This window comes from Mauremys reevesii, unplaced genomic scaffold, assembly GCF_016161935.1.
Source record: "Mauremys reevesii isolate NIE-2019 unplaced genomic scaffold, ASM1616193v1 Contig33, whole genome shotgun sequence".
Classification (NCBI taxonomy): domain Eukaryota; kingdom Metazoa; phylum Chordata; order Testudines; family Geoemydidae; genus Mauremys; species Mauremys reevesii.
In genome coordinates this window covers 389537-412494 of record NW_024100844.1, presented here as the reverse complement: position 1 = coordinate 412494, position 22958 = coordinate 389537, and the positions used below count along the sequence as shown (strand labels likewise).

The window sequence follows — 22958 nt, the reverse complement described above, 5'->3', positions numbered from 1 at the left end:
GGCACCAGCCTAGGTCTTGGTTTAGGTTTTACCAGAACCTGGCTCCCATCATACAGTGATGGTTGCAGTATGGCGCCCCCTGCCCATGGATTGATTGGTAGCTCTTGGTCTGGGTCATTCCCAAGGTCCCCATTCCAGCAACCATTCCAATCATTCCATTTTCCATCTTTTAATTTTGCTCAGGGCACCTTTATCCATTTCTATCCCCATTCTTCAGGCACTGCACAATTACCTGAAATCTGCTGTTGCCAAACAAGATTTATAATGGGGGATGGCAGTTCTCTTTTTAGCAAATTATCTACAGCAGTTCCTCATTTTCTATTCTGTTCCTGTGCTTTCCAGGGCTCTGTGACTTCTTCTAATTGTCTTGGGTCTTCTATGACTTGCTCTGCCAATTTCAAGGCATATTGTCTAAGGCAACTCACTGCCATATCCATTAATTTCAATATTCTACCATTATTATTACTTTTTAAAATCTCTGCCTCTGCCATCATTTTACATATTTCAGTCCATGTTTCCCCACTATCCTTTTTAAACTCATATGGACCTTCTTTGCTGGCTATCCAGAGTGTCCATACCTCATCAAACTCTGTTGAGATAGTTAGGGAGGAGAGGAGAGGATTACCTCCCTCTAATTTATTAATCTGTTTTTGATAGAGATGGGGTGAATTTCAATTCCCTTCAATATTGCTCAGCCTGGCATTCCCATGTCTGTATGTAACCCCCAATATCGAGGTTGTTTTAACATGGTATGTTAAATGTTTGTTTGTTACAGACATAAAAGGCATTCCCATCTAAGCACTGAAATAGCGTTAGGGTTCTGGGCCACCTTTCCTGGAAAAGACACATAAACTTCAGAACAACAGAAGGGTTAATATTTAACATACACTATTTGCGTTTACTTTCCTTGGTCAGAGTTCAGTCCTTTTGTATTCAAAGTGTGTGATCCACCCCACAGGCACACTCTCAAATCCCATTTTAATCCCTGGGTTTTTTAACACTGGAGCCCCTGCATCTGGCATCGAGGGATGGAGAACCTTCTGGATTGGGGTCCAATTTAATGCTTTGAAAAAGGTAAGAGCCTCTGTTTTAATGCCAAATCCTCTGCTTGTGTTGAGGGGTGTGGCTGCGTTCACTTCAAGGGAGCTCTAACTATTTATGCTCATTGTCTCGGGGGACACAGTAAGGAAAACGGTGCCTGGAATCTATAGCTGAGTTCATAGTAGGAAGAATGCTTGATAGAGGACTGGACTTCATGACCTCTCAAGGTTCCTTCCAGTCCTATGATTCTATGATTGTGATTCTTTGAACAAATGTGTCACCTCTTCTTGGTATTTTCCTCTTTTATTTAGTTGAGGGTTAACTAGCAGCTAGAACAGAATGCAGAAGCAGCTGTAGATTATCACATGGGCCCATGGGGCCCATGCCCAGGGGCCCTGGACAATTTTGGGGCCCTGCAAGAGTGCTAGAACTCTGACCCCACCCCCTGTTCCTCCTCTTCCGCCCCCCATCCCTATGTCCTGTTCCTTGTCTCCCCCTGAGGGCTGTCCCCTGACTCGGTCAGAAGATGGAGCTTGTGGTAGGGTGAGCCTATTCCCCCTGCCCCCGCACAGAGCTGGCTTGCCCACCCCCGCATGACACAGAGCTGGCTCAAGCCTCCCCCCACCCATCCCAGGCACTGCGCAGAGCTGGTCTGAGGGCCCCCTACCCCATGTGGTGTGGAGTTGGCTGGGGTTTTCAATTTTGGTTGGATGTATTCCTGGAGATTTCTTCACATGACTTAATCTTTAATTAAACATTAATCTTTAATTCCTGGAGACTCCAGGCCAATCCTGGAGAGTTGGCCACCCTAGAGCTGGCCGGAGTCCCTCCTCCTCTCTGGAGCTGACCTGAACTTCCCCTGCCCCATGCTGGCCCCAGCCGCACCCCCAAACATTCCTCTGTCTCCCCATAGGGGGGCATGCCCCATAGTTTGGGGACCACTGCCCTTGGCTGTGGTAAGAGCCAGGTATGTACTGAGCCCCTGACCCTCCACCTGCCCTGGGCAGGGGGTTAGAGGCCCAAGAGAAGCTTCTGACCCCCCAGAGCAGATAGAGTGTCCAGGGCTCTCCACAGTGGCCCGGGCTCCCTGGGAAGCTCTTACCACATCCTGGCTTCTAGTTCTGGCTAGGCCAGGGGGCGAGGCCTTGAGGGGGAAGGAGAGGATCAGGGGGTGGGGCCCCGTGGCAGGGGCAGGATGTGGGGGCCACAATGTTCTTTGTGCTCAGGGCCCCATATATCTTAATGCACCTCTGTGCAAAGGTTATAGTCCATCTCTTCTGATGATTCATCTTTTGATTTCAGGTAAGTCACGTGTTAACAGCTTCAGCCTTTAGTGCCACCAGATTCAAAATAAGAATGATAAAATATATCCACCATTTTAAAGTACTTGAAATCTTCAGCTGTTGGTGTTCTATGAAATCAAATTTTGTTGTAATAATAATAATAATAATAATATAATATGGTCTATGTCTGATTGGCTCTATAAGGTTGTGTTATAATAACATGTACAGTTCAAATATATTTTTAAAAAAACTTCCTAAATATTTCTGTGGATAAAAGCACTGTGCTCAGTCTGCTGTTACTCATGGGATTATGCTATTTGTTATGGCAGCTGCCAGATATTCCACAGAGTGTTCACAGATCTCAAAAATTAGATACATTTGTTATTCTTCTGTTTAAAATCTTTCTGGCATCCAATCAGAAACCAGAAACAATTCCAACTGCTGACCAATCATACACCATTAATAATGAGTAGTCACAGACAGGTCATAGGCTAAAACAGGTTCATCTTATTTATTTGGTAAATACTTAAAAAAAAATAATGTTTGTTTTATCTGCCTAAGAAAGAAAGTGTATATTGTTACGCTGAAAGGTGCAAATGGCTAGCACATTACAGTCACTGATGGATTGTAAACAATCGCGCCGGGGCTCGACCCTCCTGGGGGCAGGAGGGGAGCCACACCGACTCACTACGTCCTCAGTTATAAGGGCGGAGCAACAGCACACAGTTCACGGAGGCTCAGGCCCTTTGGTGCAGGGGCTGAGCAGTAAACAGTAGGTGTATAGGCCCAGGTCCTTACACCTGAGCTTTGGGTGACGGGGAAAACTGCCACCCGTGAGTGGGGTGGCAGGGGGGACGCAGGCCCACTCACTCCACTGCATCCCAGCCCGGGGCCCTAGCAGCGGCTATCACCGCTGCGGGTCGGTGCGATCCTGACAGCAACACACCGACATGGGCTCGTATGTGTCTGCAGCCGGACTGGGGTCGGCTACCCCCGGGATACTTCCACTTTCCCCCTCAGGGCCTACCTCGTCCGTGGCACCGGTTCCAGGCCAGTCCACCAGCATGGGCTCCTCTCGACCATGGCTTGCTGGCAGGTCCGGCAGCTCCTCGAGGAAGTCCGGCCAGGCATGCTCGGGCGGCTCCTCCGGGTAAAAGCAGGGACGGGGAGGCTCCGACAATTCCTCCTCGTAGTGGGCGCAGGGGAGTTCCAGCTGCTCCTCCCAGTAGCGGCCTCGGGGAAGCTCCGGTGGCTCCTCCTCGTAGCGGCCTCAGGGCAGTTCCTGCGGCTCCTCCCAGTACCGGCCTCGGGGAAGCTCTGGGGGCTCCTCCTCGTAGCGGGTGCGGGGAAGCTCCGGCCAGTCAGGGCAGCTGCCTCGGGTCCTGGAGGGTTCCTGGTCAAGAGCTCCTGGTGGCACGTCTGCTCCCTGCGGCGGCTGGGCCCTGACTGAGCTCTGGCGGCCGTCTTTTCTACTTCCTGTCCCGCCCCTTGACTTCCGGGGGCGGGGACAGGTGGCAGTGGCTCCGTCCACTTGGTTGTCTGCAAGGGCGCTCCCTCTGCTGGGCAGGAGGGGAGCCACACCGACTCACTACATGGATAATCCCCCAGCACAAAATGCCCCACAGAAAAGGTTGAAGATACCACACAGTAAGGTCCCACGGAGTGCTATTATGGGCTCTGTGTGGTCAAATCAGTCTTCTTTGGCTTGTACATACACAAACACTCAGAGAAATTATTTTGAATTTACTAAAGGGGTGAATTTAAAGTCAATTAGTTAAACTGTATTAAACTCCTGTGCGGATGCTCTCATTCAGAATTAAAGTAGACTAAACCAAAATAAAGTCAAATTAAAGCCATTTGAATTGTAAATAAAATCACCCACATCAGGAATTAATCCACTTTAAAAATTCAGACATTATTTTTTCCTGAGTGTTCCTATGTAGACAAGATCTTGTGTCTCTGGCTTAATCTATAGTTAAAATTTAGTTTGACATAGCAACTATGCTCAGGTATGGGAAAATCCAGAGAGAGACATACAATCTTTTGATATTACACAGAACTCTTCTTGAGGTCTAGGAAATTTACTCAGAGTGTCAGAGCTAAATGCACACCCTTAAGAAAGGGCACCAGAGCAAGGGAGGCCAAGGGGCAATGATCTGCCCACTTTTGAAAGCGGGTGGGCTTGTTGTGTCCTCTTTTCACCACAGGCCTGACCCCCTGCCTCTCATCTTCCCCTTGAGACCAGGCCCTCCAGCCAGGCTGGAAGCTGGAGCCCAGCTTGATAAAAGCAACCCATGAAGCCTGGGCAGCTGGGGGGAGCCTCAGACCCTCCACCTGCCCAAGCTATGTGGGAGGACTGAGAGCATCTCCTGGCCCATGTCCACCATCCCCCATACCCACAGGTGGAGGGACTGCAGCTCCCCATAGGTGCCCAGGCAGCTCTTACCATGGCCCGGCGGCTGTGGCTCTTCAGTTGTGGGGAGCTGTGGACCCTCCACCTGCCTTGGTTGTAAGGTCCAGGGATGGAGACATGGGCTGGGGGCCACTCTCAGCCCCCCGTCTGGTTTTTGGCTTGGCCAGGGGGTGGCACCTAGGGGGAAGAGGAGGGGCAGGGATGGGGCTCTCACTTTTAGGAAGAATCTGCTGCCCCTGCCCCAGCCTAGCTGCCTGATGTACACTCAGCTAGGTCAATGGAATATTGCTTCTGTTGACCTGAGTACCATCACTCAGAGATGTGGAGCTCCTACATCAACAGACATACCCCTTCTGTAGGTGTAGGCTGCATCTGGGGGTTATGCTGGCATAGCCACCGCGCCATAGCTTTGCTGCTTCAGTTCCTGTAGAGTAGACATGGCCTCAGGACAGTAGCAAGAAAGGAGGGTAGATGCTCAGACTCACCTTCTCAGCTGAGCAGTCCTGGATTAGGGCTTTCCCACAGCCCTGGGTGGCACGTGACCCGCTGGCTTGGAGACGCCACCCCTCAACCCCACCAGTTCTGTCCAAATCCCCGCCCCTTCAATGCCCCCTTCCAGACCCCAGAGCCCCCCACCGCAGTCATCGCCCTGTGCCTCAGGTTAGTAATCCAGAGCACCTGGAGGACGGACATCATGGCTCCAGCCCTGGAGTGCAGCCCCAGCCCCTCTACCACAGCCCCAGAGCGGCAGGATGGCAGGCAGCATGGCCCCCATCCCCAGACGTGGAGTGCCGGGAGAGCAAGCAGCCTGGCCCCAGAATCACAGGCACAGGAGCTAGGGTTGCAGGGGATGCTGCAGCATCTCCAGGCTCCCAGCTGCCAGCACTGCATCCGGGGTCTCAGTTGCTGGCCCACTGCTGGGGTCCCGGCTACTGACCTCACGCACCCAGGGCTCTGGCTGCTGCCCCGCACACTCGACACTCTTCTACCGCCCCGCTTGCCTGGGGTCCCAGCTGCCGGCACTGCATGCCCAGGGTCCCGGCTGTTGGCCTCAGCTATGGAGGAGGAGTGGTGGAAAGGGGGAAGGGGGCTGGCTTTCAGCACCCCCACTATTAAAAATTTTGCAGTGTCACTGCTCAGGACAAGCCTGCCAACCCCAGCCTGAGCTGGGCCCAAAGGACATGGTAAGAGGTGATCCATAGCAGAGTGAGAAGCAGGAGAGGGATTGGGAGTGCAGCATGGGCAGGGCCACACCTGGCTGTGTGGGGAGGCACAGCCTTAGGGTGACCAGATGTCCTGAATTTATAGGGTCAGTTCCGATATTTGGGGCTTTTTCTTATATAGGCTCCTACTACCCCCCATCCCCTGTCCCGATTTTTCACACTTGCTGTCTGGTGACCCCATACAACCTCCCCCGCCTATGATACCCGCCGCCCATGTCCACAGCTAAAAACTCAGGGACTGGGGCACAAAGAGGAATCTATGAAGCAGTGTGTCTGTAGACAGAGAAACAGAGGCCAAAGACAGCTGCTAGTCAGGACAGATTGGCAGTGCCTGGCCAGAGATTTTTGCAGAAGGGAGTGGTTTATGTTTGTTTGTTACTCCAGTTCCAGGGAACAGGACTCGTGTACATTTAATAAATAAACAGTATCACTGATTTGTCTTGTAAATGTGAAATTGTCCTGCTGGGCCTTGAATTCGGCAACCTTTTATTTTAGTTTAGTTTAGTTTACTTTACTTTTTTTTTTAATTTAGCTTTAAAAAAAATGAAATAAAAAAAAAATAAAATAAAACATGTGCCTATCCAAGGAACTGGTTTCCCTGCCATAAATCAAAAATAAACAAATAAAATTAGAAAGCCAAGGTGTGTTAGGAAGCATCGTTTATTGGAGTAACTTCTGTTGATAAGAGAGACAAGCTTTCAAACTTACAGAGAGCTCTTCTTCAGCTCTGGAAAACTTACTGACAGTGTCACAGCTAAATACAAGATGGAACAGATTGTTTATCATAAATAATTAACACACATTTCAAGGGACCAAAATAAAATAAAATAAAATAAAATAAAACAAGTGCTTATCCAAGGATCTGGGCATCCCTGCCATAAATTACAACTAAACTAATATAGCAATTACACAGACAGCCGAACATAAAACTCCCATCCAATAACTCTGATTCCTCTCAAAAGCCTTTCTCTGCAGCACCTTGCAGTGAAATGGACTGCAAGCTTCCACATATTATTTCAAATGGAAACTTCTTGACTTGCAGAACTGTCCAGTTTGCATCATATATACAGAGGAGTTAGATTAAAAAAACATAAAAACTTTTGCTGGCAGGTTGCAACATAACACAACTTTATTGCTTAGGACAATACACATGAACCAAAAACAGAGAGAGACAAAGCAGGCTGCTCTCTGAAAACAGAGAAGTACAACTCACCCAACCTTAGCCAAGGCTGACTGGTTGCACACTGACTCTGATCCCTTCCTTCTTTACCGAGCCCCCCACCTTCAAGCAGGACAAGGAAAACCCCTGAGAAAGTAAAGCCAGTGATCATACTGTTGACACAGTTTTCAATAAATACATCGTAAGAACCTCATTATGTTTTGCTTTCTGCTTTTCTCCCCTGACTAGTGCAATGGTGTGGAGTGACATGTGCCTTTACAATGACTCCAGTTCAGCAAACCATCACTTTTCAGTAAAAACACATGTTGAACTTAAAAGGGATTTATGTGGACAGTTTGCTGAACTTAGGCTTATAACAGGCACTCTTTTGCCTTTTCAGTATCTCACTATTTTGACTCTGATAAATCATTCTGCATATGAGGAAGGGCAATGGGTACACTGATATCTCTACTATGAGGGGCTAACTTCTCTCCCAGCTTTCTCCATTCAGATCTCCCCTAGGTATGTTTCAGACCCTATCCTAAGGGCCAAATGAGCCTGTATCAAAGCAATTTATTGTGAATAACATTGAGAAAGTTTAGTGCTTTTCCAATGGATTTTTTTTCATATGTGACACAGAATTACATGTTATTTTCAGTGAGATACAAGAGAAAGAAGTAGGTTTTGGCTACACCTGACAATTCTGACAGCACAATCTTTAGCGCCACTAGATAAGCCTGAGGAGTTTCTTGGTTGTCTGCTCTAGGAGGACATTCACACACCTCAGCATCAGGTGACAGAGGAATGTTAGGTGGTATCAGCATGTACCACATCTTCTGCACTGTGTGCTCAATGCAACAAATGGGCATGTCAGAGCCGATAGTAAAATAACAGAGATACATTGAGACTGGTGCCGAGGAGACGCAGCAATAAACATGGTGTGGATATCAAAGACCATGAACGTCTGAGAGAGACGACAGACGAGAAGGGGATGGGGGTGGCCTACAATGTAATGAGTCAAAATCTTCCCTGAAGTAACACCATTGAATATCTGTGTTGTATTTGATTCAGTGGGTCTGTTATGTGCACTCCATTTGGGAAGAAACAGAAAGTCCCAAAAATATTCAGAGCCTTAACATCCACCCAGAGGAAACACACATGAATGGTGAGTTTAGAGTGAAAGTTTCATTGGTGAAAAATACCACCAGGAGTCTGCAGAGACAATCTGCAGGAACAGACCCTCACTAATTACACTTCACTCTGCTGCCCTCACTCCCATGAAATACACCTTACTCTGCCAGTGATGGCCCTGGCTAAGAGCTTCAAAATATACTGGGCATCTTGGGTGCCCAATTCGAGAGACCTTGAAGGGGCCTGAATTTCACAAACTGCTGAGGAGCCCCACTCTGAATGTCAGGTCTTAAGGTCTCTCAAGCTGGGCACTCAAAATCAACAGTCAGTTTAGAAAGACTTAGAGTATGTCTACGATATTAGGTCGAATTTATAGAAGTTGGTTGTTTAGAAATCGTTTTTATAAGGTCGATTGTGTGTGTCCCCACACAAAATGCTCTAAGTGCATTAAGTCGTCAGACTGCGTCCACAGTACCGAGGCTAGCGTCGACTTCCGGAGCGTTGCACCGCCCGTTTGGTAGCAATTCGGTGGTGGAGCCATCACTCCCTCTCGGAATGAAGGACCTGCCGCTCATCGCGATCGCGGCTTTTTTTTTTTTTGTGCTTAGGGTGGCAAAAATGCTAGAGTCGGCCCTGCCAATCCACATGAGTCAAGCCACAGTGTCCATGTTTAAAGAAGGCTGAGCTCAGCAGTACAATCATCCTCAGACAGCAGAACCCACAGCCCCCTCTGACTTCAATGCCAGACATTTCCCTCTCATGTCTTTAGATTTTCACAGTCAAATTTCATCTGCTTCCTATGTGGCTGCAACAGGGAAAAGGTTGATATAATTTGGACCTCAGATTTAAAAAATATGAAGCATCAGATTGTTTCTTCAGATATTTATCTAAATTTTCAGCAAACTGTAGATTGGTTTGTGCAGTGTCACAAATTATATCGTTTTTAGAAATATGTTTGGACTCAGAAAGTAACTCAAACATGACAATAGTAATTTAAATTTAAAGAAAGACACATTTGACAATGTAGGGCTTGTTTACATGGGGATTCTGAGGAAAATGAATCCAAATTAATAGTTTAATTAATCCACTTTAAATTCACACATTTTTCTACTCTGAAATAATTTTTCAAGTACCCCCATGTACACAAACCCTTTTGTGCTGATAGCTTATGTAGATTTTTTTTAGTGACCTATGTCTTTAAGGCTATGTCTACATTACAATAAAAAAACCTGCAGCACCAAGTCTCTGAGCCCAGGTCATCTGACTGCATGGCTAAAAATTGCAGTGTAGACATTTGGGATCAGGTTGAAGCCTGGGATCTGAGACCCACCCACTTCGTGGAGTTTCAGAGCCTGGGCTCCAACCTGATCCCAAATGTCTACACTGAAATCTACAGCCCCACAACCCAATCATTGCCATACTGCGAGACTTTTACTGATGTGTAGTCATACCCTAAGCCACAGCCTATGGTAACAGAAATCCTAGAGACACTGATGAGTGCAAAGGGGCAGGAAAAGTGCTGGATATCCCTAGTGGAGAATTTCAGCTCTGTAGGGAAGTAAATCCTCTAGCTTTGAGCTTGTGTTGCTGGCCTGTGTGCCACCCCAGCTCCTGCAGTATATGGCATAGGGGCATGAACTGGCATGTCTTGAGCATTACAGAGCTCCAGTTAAACTGATTGGCTGTAAGGGCCCTTTGGGGCTATAGCTAGGAAAAATCCCAGAGCTGGCATAGAACTGGTCTCAGAATTATGGAGTTGCAACTGACTGCTTTGTTCTCCCAACGGCCACATTACCAAAGTTTGTCCAGCTGGAACAGGGTGCAGCTAAGTGTATGTCTATGCAGCAGTCACTAGGTGTGACTACAGCTGGAGGGGACATGCATGAGCTAGCTTTAATCTCACTAGCTCAGGTCTTGGAGTGGAGCGGTGAAGCTGCAGCACCACCGGCTAGTCCTGGGAGTAATTATCCTGGGCTCTGGGCTGGTTCATGCAGCCTGGACTGAAGCTTGTGCTGCTGCAGGACTGGAGCTAGCGAGATTAAAGAGCTCACAGGCCATGACTGCAGTCTGGACATTCCCTGCGTCTCTGGCCCATTGTGCCTCAGGGAGAGTCAGTGCCTCCAGCAGCCCTGGAGAAGGGTGGGCGCTGTGTCATGCTTGAGCAGCAGTGGTGCTGCAATCACATGGCCATGCCCTTCCCTAGCACTAGGACTAGGATAGTGAATGACCCTTTCACCACAACAAAGGTTCTCACATGATCTCACCACACACATATTCACCCCCATGCTGGCGGGACACAGTGACACCTTCCCATAGTGTTCAGCTTTCCCTGCATCATACAGAGACACTGGAGTAGGAAGGGAAGGAACAGCCTGGTGCATTTCAAGGGGGAATAACAAGGAATCAGGTATTTTGTATTTCTGAGCATCTGTGTCTATTTTGATTGCTGTTCTCATTTCAGATCAGTCCCCGTCTCTTCCCACATGAGCTACTAGAGACATGGAGCTACAGGAACAGCTCTCCAGCTGCTTGTTCTGTGCCATACTCCTAGCAACAATTCCCTTTTCAGGTAAAAGCATTGTCCATAAAATACATCTCTGCAGCACAGAATCCCTGGGGGGAGATGCTGAAACCTGCACAAAACCCCTGCTGGTATCTGTGTTTCAGCAGAGAAAATGATTTTGTTTGTGTTACTGAGATACAAACAGGTGATTCAGGAGGTATTGGGGATCTGGTCCTGGAAGCATCTGGCTGCTCTCAACTCTTACCGAGCTCAGCATCTCACAGCAGGTTCTCAGCACCTTGCAGTTTCAGAGCCGTTATTAGTCCTGGTTTCTCCAGTGAGGTGCTGAGCTGATTATGGACCTGCGGTCAGTACAAGGTGGAGCTGTGCTATTTGTCAGCTCTGGGGATCTGCCCCAACTCTAGCCATCAGGGAAAGATGACCAGTGCACAGCCCATAGTGTAGAAAAGTACAAACACAATTTGGCTTGGTTGAACTTATCCCAGCTTAAAACGACACGCTGCACTAGTGGAAATTTCATCTTCTTCTGTTTATATTTGGAGCAGGGGTGGCCAACCTGAACCTGAGAAGGAGCCAGTATTTACCAATTAACATTGTCAAAGAGCCACAGTAATTGGTCAGCAGCCTCTCATCCTCTACCCACCTCCAGTCCCGAATGCCTCCCACCCACCAGCAGCCCCGCCAATCAGCACCTCCCCCTCCTTCCCCATGCCTCCTGCCCGCCGCAATCAGCTGTTTTGCAGTGCGCAGGAGACTCTGGTGGGGAGGGGAAAGAAGCGAGGGAATGGTGGAAAGGGCTGAGTAGTGGCAGAAACTGGGGCAGAGCAGGGGGTTGAGCAGTGAGCACCACACAGCACATTGGAAAGTTAGCATCTGTAGCTCCAGCCTCAGAGTCATCGCCTGTGCAAGGAGCTGCAGAACCACATGCAGCTCCCAAACTACAGGTTGGCCACCCCTGATATGGAAGGTTGTGCTGGTGGCTGATGGCTGGAATCAGGGCATACAGAGGGTTGACATTTTCATTTGAAACTTTTTTTTTTCAATAGGAAAATGTCCTTTTCCCCACAATGACCATTTCCTGAAAAAAAAATCATCTTTCAACAGACCTCTTTTTCCCCTTCCTCCATTCCCTCCTCTCATTTCCTATTTTATAACCGAAAAAGGAGAAAAGTGAGAAAAAACACAAATGCTGCTTCCCTCCAAAAAACAAACAAAAAATCTTCTCTTTAATCAAAACATAGGGAAAATTTGAATTGTTTCACAATGAAAAAAAAAGATTTTTTTCTACATTTCTTGAAATATGTCTTATCTTTTTTCAACAAGCTCTCGTAGGCCTGGAATCACCCAGGGAGGCTCTTGTTAATTATTTGGCACATTTGATCAATTATACATCTTGTACTCCAGTGGTGCAATAACAAGACTGACCTTCATTGTTCTCTGACTCCCATCTCTCAGCCCATCGGCTATGATTGGGGTGAGTGACATCTTTCCACAACTTTCGGTCTTTAACCAGCTTAATAGCATAGTTTGTTTTTAAAACTTTTCTACCCAATGTATTCTCAATCTTCCTCTATTTCTAGTTCCTTGCATTCTGGCATGTATCACCATACATGGCATCCTTTTCAGGCCCATTCCTGACACATATCAAACCATCACAGTTAACCTTCTTGAATCTTCTGGAACACGGTTGGTTCTTGCCTTACCCATTTTCTTATCACTTCACTTTTTATTTTCTGCAGTCTAGAAACCCTCAGTATTCCCTCCAGCCAGTTCATTTCTGCAGGCAATATCTTCCATGAGTTGGCTTGCCTCATACTGCAGCATTCCATCCTCCACAGCGGTATCAGCAAAGCCCTTGTCTCATACATGCTGAGCTTCTTTGTTACAAACATGTCTTTAGCTTTCCAGATATGGTGCAGTTTTCTTGTTATATCATTTTCACAATTCCCGTTCTTTGATACTTGTCATAAAAATACACCATTTTCCCACTTCTTCTAGTTCTTTGTCTCTGACTTTGATCTTTACCTCTTCTTCTTGTCTTCTTCCAATTGCCATAATTTTTGTCTTCCCTGTGCTGATGCCTAGTCCAAAGTTTCTACTCTCCTGGTCTAACTTATCAGTAATTCTCTGTAAATCCACCTTGGTCAATGCTATGAGATCATCTGAGAAGCTAAGGTTTTTAATAATAATGTAACCCTTCTGCCCGTCTGAGATGGCAGCAACTAGGGCCGGGTTCAGTATCTAGGGGTTCCATTTCAATAACACAATGCAAAACCGGCTCGAGCCCAAACCCAGTGACCTGGGACAATTACATAGCACCTCTGGGCGCCTCTAAGAGGCAATACTTCCCCTCTCACAAGCACAGAGTCTGAGTGTAACAAAATCCTTTTAATAAAGGAGGGAAACAATGTGGCATTATCTTGAGGAAACTCCACAAACAGGATTCATAACACAAACCATGAGCAGAGTCTTAAGTCCAGCAACCCAAAAGATCACCCAAAGTCCAAAAAGTCCAACTACCCAAAAGTCTCTCTCCCTGGTCAATGCAGCGCCAGAGTTCAAAAAGTTATTTGCAGAGTTTTACACCCCCCCAAGCCTGGGTGGAAATGTGGGGGGGGGACCTTAAAGGGCACCTTACGTGGTCTGAGGCTGACTGCCACACCTTTCCATGGGGTTCTGCTGCAGCCTTCACCGTGAGCCGCTCCACTCCACCAGCCATCCCATGAACTGCTCCACTCTGCCAGCTGCTCCGCTCCACCAGCCATCCCATGAGCCACTCCAGCTATCCCACAAACTGCTCAACTCTTCTCCATCAGCTGTCCGGCAAGCCACACCAACCTTCCCACAAACTGCTCCACTCTGCCAGCCACTTAGCAATAGATCTTCAGCCCCTCCCCCCCACACTAGTTAACACAGCACTCAGTGATTTTAGCTCTTACTGACTTCCGCTTATAATAGGGGAGCCCCAGTGGAGGTGCACCATTGGGCCAAAGTGAATTCAGCTCAGCAGCCTGTAACTAGACTCCTAATGGAATCAAAATTAGCTCTGATATTCAACAGTAGAGAGAGAAGGTGGTGCAGTTGGTGTTTCAGGCCCTCAAACAGGACCCATACCATCAAATACCCATCACCAGGCTCTCCCAGTTCACTGGGTTTTGGAACCCACATCCCTTGTATAGCAAGTGGTACTTAGTTGATGGTGAGTCCCTCTGTCATAAAACAGTTCCACCAGCCTTGATTCACATAATCAGAGTAACAACACTTTATTCTTCCTGCCCCAATAAAAAAGAAACTGGGGATCCCACAGCAGCCAAAGTGACCATTTCGGGCAGCTGTGGGTTCATGCTAGGTGGAGTGGGTGTGCCTATGCAAACAAGATCAGCCCCTGAAGTTCTTTTGCACAACTCACCACAATTCACCACCAGATGTCAGGGTAGAGCTCATCCTGACTCTGCTTACATCAAGAATAATCTTAGATCCTTATTACTCTTTAATTTATGAAGATAGATTCCTGCCTCACCACTTGGAATTCATGACTATTACAGACACCGGGGTACGATTACACTGTAGCCAGAGGACTGATTGTAACTAAGGTAGGAATACCTGTGCTATCTTGAATCTCGCTAGCCTGGAAGACACAGCAGCATGAACCCCTCTGTGAGCTAGGAATGTGAGTATGTATCTAGAGTTCCAGGAGAGCTTATATAGCTATAGTCCATGCCCCATGTGTTCATTGCTCTTTTTAGCAAGGCTAGCTAGATTCAAGCTAGCACTGGCATATCTACTGAACTGCAGTCACACCTCCAGTTGCAGCATGGACACTCCCTCATTTAGGTTTGCTTCTTTCAGAGAGTTTTGAAGTCATCTCGTCCCCAGCTGTTACGGGGATCATCGGCCAGGATGTGGTCTTACCCTGCCAGATCTCCACCGGGACACAGCCGGACAATATGGAAGTGCAGTGGAAGAAAATTATTCAGACACATATAGAGAGTGTCTATGAATACAGAGCCCAAACAGGCCAGGATGTGCCAGGACAGAAATACCAGGGCCGGACTGTGCTGTTGAAGGATGGATTCACCTCTGGGAATGTGTCTTTAAAACTGAAGAATGTCCAACCAGCTGATTGTGGAATATACATCTGCATTGTGAAGTCTAACGAGTGGAGTGATGCTGCTGCAACCAAGCTTAAAATTTCAGGTTGGTGATTTCATTGGGCCCGGTCAGATTTTGCCTGTCCAAGATGTAGATGTGCCATGTGGAGAGGGCAGAAGGAGCCTTATCCCTCTCTGCAACCAGTATAAAGGCCAGGCAGAACTCCAGTCCCTGTCCCTCACAGGTGCTGAGCAGGAGGCAGGCCCATAGCTCTGCCCCACATGAACCAGCCCGTGGAGTTGCCAGCAATCTCTGCAAGGGGCTGCAAGCTGCATGTAGCAGCCTGTGTACACCTAGGCGCTCTGGCGTACGACAATTCCCCACCAGCCCCTTACTCTAAACTGTGCCTGTACGGGGCAACTGAGCCCTAAACACACAGAATATGAAACACTGGGCCTGGTTTTCAGTCACACCAAGTTCTCCTTATGCTGCACAGGCAGTGTAAAGGGGTCTTAAAGTGGACAGAAATGGTCCCCTGAAAATAGGCCCTGAGCAGGTCTCTGGTTGGCTTAATGGCTTTGCACCCACTCAGCACCCAGCCTCCAACAGAAGGACAGATTGGGATGTGTTAGGCACCTGGGCAGAGCACAATGCACCATGGATACCCTCTGCTTACCAGGGCCCTTGGGGACCAGCTCCTTTAACTTATACCAGGGGGCTGGGCAGGCCCTACCTGGCCACTGAATACAGAGAGAATGAAGGTGGGTTAAAGCCCTTTCTCTCTTCCCACCTTGCCCCATGTGCAGGGACTAGGGAGTGGAGAAACAGGCCCAGCCTACTGAGGTCCCTGTCTAAGGGCTTATCTGCACTTCAGTGTAGACTCACACTACAGCGAAAAGAGGGGTTCTATACTACAGTTAGGTTGGCTTAACTGCATCACTCAAGGGTATGGATTTTTCACCTCCCTGAGCAATATTGCTGGGTCAACCTAACTCGCCATGATTTGAAATCCCCTGAAGAAGCAGGTGGATATTTTTTTTTGAACTCCAGCAGGAAAAACACAGAAATTGGGACAGTGCCTTGAGTTAAAAATAAAGCCATAACAAAGGCACAATGCTGTTTCCCTGAAGATCATCTCTTCCAAATCTCTCTCTTGTTGCTTTAACTGTTGCTTCTATGTCCACCGATGTGCTGGGTCCCCAGGACCTAACTGGAAAGGGGAAATGGAGGACACATGGATTGCCTAGAACCTGGATAGCAGAGCTGGCATAGGACTTTCAACCACTTCTATAATTGTCTGTAGATCAAAGAACCAGTTGATGGCATAAATAACACCTTTCAGCATAACAACTCCCCCATCTCATTTTTGCCCTGTGTCCAAATAGAATTTAAAAATGATGAAAAACTGAGAGATAAAGAAAAGAAGAAAGTACAATTTTCCCTCCCAGAAACCCCTGAGAAGAGCAAAGGTAAGTCTGCATTCTTTGTTCTCTACTTTCAATAACACCAACATATTTATTGTGATAGATTATGAGTAATATCATAATAAGCAAAGATAAGAACCATTGGTGAACTTCAGTGTAGATACACACTATAGCAACAGGAGGGGTTCTCCCATCAATGTAGTGAATCCATCTCCCCTAGAGGAGAACGCTAGGTTGAGAAAAGAATTCTTGCATACAGCTAGAGCTGTCTAGCCTGAAAGAGAGAGAAAAGAAGAGAGAAAGGAGAATAAGATTATGGGGGTGGGAAGGTGGGAATGGGGAGACACGTGAAGAGAAGGGTAATGGGGCTGTACACAGAACCTCGAGCATGGAGGGGCCATGGGGCACTTCAATTGGGGACAGAGTGCAAGGAGGGACATACAGATTCCACGGCATGGGGAAAGGTTGGGTGGCTGCAGGGAGCCCCTCAAATATGGGGGAATGGGATGGGGTCCCACAGGGAGTTGTGCGGGGATGGAGAGATGCAAGGAGCCCCTGGTGCGTGTAATGAGCTCAGACTGCATATGGACTGTGTGAGTCCCCAACCCCAGTTTACAGGAACCTGAGGCATATGAGGTGCTAAGAACCCACAAGTCCCAGTGACTTCAGGGTATTCTCCGGGAAGCTGGCTAGCATGTGTATAGGGTCTTTTATTGTTTTTCTTAAAACAATACTTCCTGAAACACAATGCACTTACCTATCACACCATTTGCCAAAACACACAAAAGAAAAGAAGTGATTAGCTAAAGAACACCCAAAAATGTCACCCTTTCTGCATAGGACAGACACAAATGATTCTTACAAGGTAGAGGAAATATTCCTTTTGTCACAATGGAAATTATGTGATTAGTAAAATGTGGACACACTCTGTTCTTCACTGGGGCATCTGGTCTATTTCCCACCCCAATGCACATATATGAATGCACAGTTTTGAGGAAACAATGTGTAAAACATTTTCTTTCTTTCTTTTCCCCACCCCGCCCAGAAACCGCCGAGGAGAACACTGGTAAGTCTGCATTCTTTGTTCTTTGCTTTCAATAACACCAAAATGTTTATTATGATAGATTATGAGTAACATCATAATAAGAAAAGGTAAGAACCATTGGTGAACTTCAGTCTAGACTCACACTACAGCGACGGGAGATTTCTCCCATCACTGTAGTGACTGCCTCTCCGCAAGAGGCGAAAGCTAGGTTGACAGAAGAATTTTTGCATCAACCTAGTGCTTTCTACACTTTGCTTAGGTTGGCTTAACTGCACCACTTAAGGGTGTGAATTTTTCACCCCCCGAGCAATGTAGCTGGGTCGACCTAACTTTTTAGTTTAGTCCTGGCCTGAGTATTGTCATAGGCATGTGGCATTTTGGAGGCCAGGCAGCCTCCAACTTGCCATTTACTGTGGAGACTCGCCATGATCTGAAATCCCCTGGAGAAGCAGGTGAAGAATTTCTTTCAACTCCAGTAGGAAAAACACAGAAATTGGGAGAGTGCCCTGAGTTATAAATAAAGCCATAACAAAAGGACAATGCTGTTTCCCTGAAGATAGTCCCTTCTGAATCTCTCTCCTGTTGTTTTAACTGTTGCTTCTACGGCCATTGATGTGCTGGGTCCCCAGGGCCAGGGGACTGACCTAGCCTGCAGGTCAACAGGGTGATCCCCCAAACCTGAACTCCACTGGGTTACAAAGAATGGGCAGGATTTTCAGCCTGTGACCAAACAGAGCAGGATCATGAACTTCTGTACAGTGTTCTGAGCCATGTCACAATCCTGGGAGAGAAAACTGGAGAAATCAACTGCGTTATCCGGAACAGCCTGTAGCAGATGACTGGCTGATAGCTAATGTAGCAACACTTTTATTTTAAAAAAGGCTTCAGAGGTGATCCTGGCAATTACAGGCTGGTAAGTCTAACTTCAGTACCAGGCAAACTGGTTGAAACTATAACAAAGCGCAGAATTCTCAGACTCTTGAATGAACACAATATCTTGGGGAAGAGTCAATGCAGCTTTTGTAAAGGGAACTGGCACCTCACCAGTTCTTTGAGTGAGTCAACATGTGGGCAAAGGTGATGCAGTGGACACAGTGTAGTTGGGTTTTCAGAAAGCCTTAGACAAGGTCCCTCACCAAAGGCCCTTAAGCAAAGTATAAGAAGGGATAAGAGGGAAGGTCCTCTCATAGATTAGTAACTGGTTTAAAGGCAGGAAAGAAAGGGGAGGAAGAAGTAGTCAGTTTTCACAAGGGAGAGCGGTAAATAGTGGGGTCACCCAAGGATCTGTACGGGGACCTGTGCTGTTCAACATCTTCATAAATGATCTGGGAAAGGAGGTGAACAGTGAGATGGCAAAAATTGCAGATGTTCATGTTAATTCTGTTTGCTAACATTTGTATTATCTCTCTTAGCCTAACTTTGCAAAGCTACAGGGCAGTCTTGGCTAACTATTCTTTAGCATGACTTGGAGTTTCAGGCCTATGTGTTAATAGATGCTGTCATAAATAAATAGATCAGGGTTAAGGTCTCTTTTCCCTGGAAAGGGTTAACAAGCTCAGTAACCTGAGAAACACCTGACCAGAGGACCAATCAAGGAACAGGATAGTTTCAAATCTCTGTGGAAGGAAGCCTTTGTCTGTGTTCCTTGTTGGCTCTGTGTGTTCTCTCTTTGGATCTAAGAGAGGTCAGTCATGTCTCCAAGTTCTCCTGGAGTAGTTTCTACTATTCAATAGTGAGTATTAATTAGAAAGGCGAATTAGTCTTATAATTTGATTTCTACATTTGCAATTGTGTGTTTGCTAAAGGAAATTCTTTATTCCTGTTTGATGTTATTGCTTTTACTGAGAAAGAAGGGGAGGGAGAATTCTCTCCAGAGATTGATAAGGTTAGACCCTATGAATGTCCAGCTTGGACTCATAGAGATTGTGTATTTTCTTGCTATTCTTTTAATAAATTCTTTTCTTTTCTTTGGACTTGGTTAATTCCTTCTCTTGTGAAGATTCAAGGGAAGGGGAGGAGGGAAGAGTGAGTTCCTCCTGAGAGTGATTCACAGAGTTGAATCGGTGTGTCTCTCTCCAGAGTGGCTAGGAGAGAGGGAGGGGGGAAGTGGGCTGCTTCCCTGTGTGTAGAGATTCAAGGAGTTTGAATCAAGGTATCTCTCTCTCCGGAGCAGGCTGGAGAGAGGGAAGGGGGGGGGGCGAGGGGAACTGGCTGTTTCTCTCTCTCTGGTGAGATTCAAGGGGTTTGAATCTGGGTTCCCCAGGGGAAGCTTGGGGGACAGGCAGTGTGTTATCCACTTTAAACGTAACTGGTGGCAGCGAGAACCAAATCTAAACTAGGATTTCAGTTTAGGGGAGTCCATGTATGCAGGTCCCCACCTTTGACCCCAAAAGCTCAAAGTGGGGGTGAGAGCCGTGACAGATGCAATGTGACAATTTCTGAACACTGCAGGTGATCAATTCCAGAATTTCAGGGAATGTTCTAGACATGAATTGGAAGAACTCTTTCAATTTTGGTGGAACTCTGCAAACTGGAAAGGGGAAATGGAGGACACATGGATCTCCTAGCACTTGGATTGCAGCATTGGCATAGCACTTTCAACCTCTTCTGTAACTGTCTGTAGATCAAAGAACCAGTTGATGGCACCAATAACACATTTCAGCATAACAACTCCCCCATCTCATCTTTGCCCCATGTCCCAATAGAATTTGAAAAAGGTGAAACCCTGGAAGAGAAAGAAAAGAAGAGAGAAAGAAGAAGAAGGTCTTTCCCGCCAGAAATCTTTGAGAACAACACCGGTAAGTCTGTATTCTTTGTTCTCTACATTGAGAAACACCAAAATGTTTATTATGATAAATTATGAGTAATATCATAATAATAAAAGGGAAGAACCACTGGTGAAATTCAGTGTAGACACACATTACAGGAACAGGAGGGGTTTTCCCATGACTGTAGTGAATCCATCTTCCCAAAAGGCGACAGTGAGGATGACAGAAGAATTCCTGCATCAACCTAGTGCTGTCTACACTGGGGTTAGGTCGGCTTAACTGCACCACTCAAGGGTGTGGATTTTTTATCCCCCGAGCAGTATAGCTGGGTCAACTTGACTTGTGTCCCAATAGAATTTAAAAATGGTGAAACACTGAAAGAGAAATAAAAGAAGAGAGCAAGGAGAATAAGATTGTGGGGGTGGGAAGCTGGGGCTGGGGAGGCATGTGGAGAGGGCCATGGAGCACTTGTTAGGGGTATAGAGTGGAAAGAGGGCCACACGGGGTTCCTGGCATGGGGAAAGGTTGGGTGAGTGCAGGGAGTCCCTGAAATATGGGGAAATGGGATGGAGTCCCACAGGGAGTTGTGCGGGAATGGAGAGATGCAAGGAGCCCCTGGTGTGTACAATGAGCTCAGCCTGCATTAGCTATGAACTCAGTTTAACCTCCCAACCTCAGTTTACATGAGCCTGAGTCATGTGAGGTGCTAAGAACCCATAACTCCCAATGACTTCAGGGTAACATCCGGCAAGCTGGTTAGCATGTGTGTAGGATCTTTTATTGCTTTCTGAAAACAATACTTTGTTAAACACTTTCTATCACACCATTTGTCCAAACACACAAAAGAAAAGTGATTAACTAAAGAACATCAAAAATCTCACCCTTTCTTCATAGAAAACATACACAAATGATTCTTAGAAGGTAGAGAAAATATTCATTTTGTCACAATGGAAATTATTTGAGTACTAAAATCTGGTCACACTCTGTCCTTCACTGGAGCATCTGATCTATTTCTCATCCCAGTGTACATATAAGAATACACAGTAATGAGGAAACAATGTGTAAAACATTTTCTTTCTTTTTTTCCCCCCAGTAACCTGTGAGGACAACACTGGTAATTCTGAATTCTTTTTTCTCTACTTTCAATAACAACAAAATGTTTATTAAGATAGATTATGAGTAGTATCATAATAATAAAAGGAAAGAACCCTTGGTGAACTGCAGACAACAGCCCTTCTAGGCACTTTGACAATTTTAACGAAATTCAAAGGAGAACAAGTGCATGCTTAAAACCTAAAATAAGGAAGTTCTACAGAGGATTTAACCAAATTCCTGCCCATTCAAGTCTAGTGAGTCAGTTTGTGGTCAGGATTTATTGGTGACTCATTGGGATAAATTTTAGAAAGTAGCTTTCCCCTTCTTATGCTTAAAGATTTTGTATGTTGTGAAAAGTATTTGTTTTTTTTAAAAAACCCTCTTTGATGTAATATTGAGGAACCAAAACAATAAATGAGAAATTATGATGCTGTGCTTCTTTTTCGTTTGTTTGTTTTGAAATCTTTCCAGGTCTGTATCCATTTCGTCCATTTCATTTGTCAAATAATTTTAATTGTGCTTCCAGCAAACACACACAACAAAAGACCCCACACAACCTAGAATCATTCTGCTATTTTTAAAGTAGAAAGGCTCTTCTGGATCAGCACAAATCTACGTGTTAGATATTTTCAGTAACTAATGACCTTTCTTTTTTGTCTTATTCTACAGAAAAAATGGTTACGGCTAACTTAGCCCTACACATCATAGAAATTAACATCATTGGGATCGTCTTCATTATCTATCTTTCAAGTAGGAAAATATTCCTTCTACATTTCTAAATTTTCTTCATATTTATAATATAAGACCATATTCGGTCTAAATAATGACCTAAACAAAATAATGTATCCCATTTTCTTTGTTTAATTTTAGTTTTGTTTATTCATAGAACCATAGAACCATAGAATATCAGGATTGAAAGGGACCTCAGGAGGTATCTAGTCCAACTCCCTGCTCAGAGCAAGACCAATCCCCAAATAAATCAGCCAGGGCTTTGTCAAGCCTGACATTAAAAACCTCTAAGGAAGGAGATTTTACCACCTCCCTAGATAACCTGTTTCCAGTGCTTCACCAACTTCCTAGTGAAAAAGTTTTTCCTAATATCCAACCTAAACCTCCCCCGCAACAAGCTGAGACCATTACTCCTTGTTCTGTCATCTTCTACCACTGAGAACAGTCTAGATCCATCCTCTTTGGAACCTCCTTTCGGGTAGTTGAAAGCAGCTATCAAATCCTCCCTCATTCTTCTCTTCTGCAGACTAAATAATCCCAGTTCCCTCAGCCTCTCCTCATATATCATGTGTTCCAGCCCCTTAATCATTTTTGTTGCCCTCTGCTGGACTCTTTCCAATTTTTCCACATCCTTCTTGTAGTGTGGGGCCCAAAACTGGACACAGTACTCCAGATGAGGCCTCACCAATGTCGAATAGAGGGGAATGATCACATCCCTCGATCTGCTGGCAATGCCCCGACTTATACAGTGCAAAATGCCGTTAGCCTTCTTGGCAACATGGGCACACTGTTGACTCATATCCAGCTTCTCGTCCACTGTAACTCCTAGGTCCTTTTCTGCAGAACTGCTTCCTAGCCATTCAGTCCCTAGTCTGTAGCAGTGAATGGGATTCTTCCGTCCTACGTGCAGGACTCTGCACTTGTCCTTGTTGGACCTCATCAGGGTTCTTTTGGCCCAGTCCTCTAATTTGTCTAGGTCCCTCTGTATCCTATCCCTACCCTCCAGCATATCTACCACTCCTCCCAGTTTA

General features: G+C 46.2%; 1 protein-coding gene across 1 annotated transcript in view; it reads left to right on the top strand.

Moving 5' to 3' along the window:
* Window positions 1-1007: 1007 nt before the first annotated feature.
* The window catches only part of LOC120393818 (butyrophilin subfamily 1 member A1-like), a 32129-nt gene continuing 10178 nt past the window's right edge, over window positions 1008-22958 (top strand). Inside the window, exons 1-8 of the mRNA XM_039518311.1 lie at window positions 1008-1074; window positions 10712-10819; window positions 14624-14971; window positions 16252-16335; window positions 17336-17356; window positions 20041-20133; window positions 21197-21217; window positions 21868-21948. Coding sequence (XP_039374245.1) covers window positions 10750-10819; window positions 14624-14971; window positions 16252-16335; window positions 17336-17356; window positions 20041-20133; window positions 21197-21217; window positions 21868-21948 — 718 coding nt within the window. The 5' untranslated portion in view covers window positions 1008-1074; window positions 10712-10749. The remainder of the gene's footprint in view (window positions 1075-10711; window positions 10820-14623; window positions 14972-16251; window positions 16336-17335; window positions 17357-20040; window positions 20134-21196; window positions 21218-21867; window positions 21949-22958) is intronic.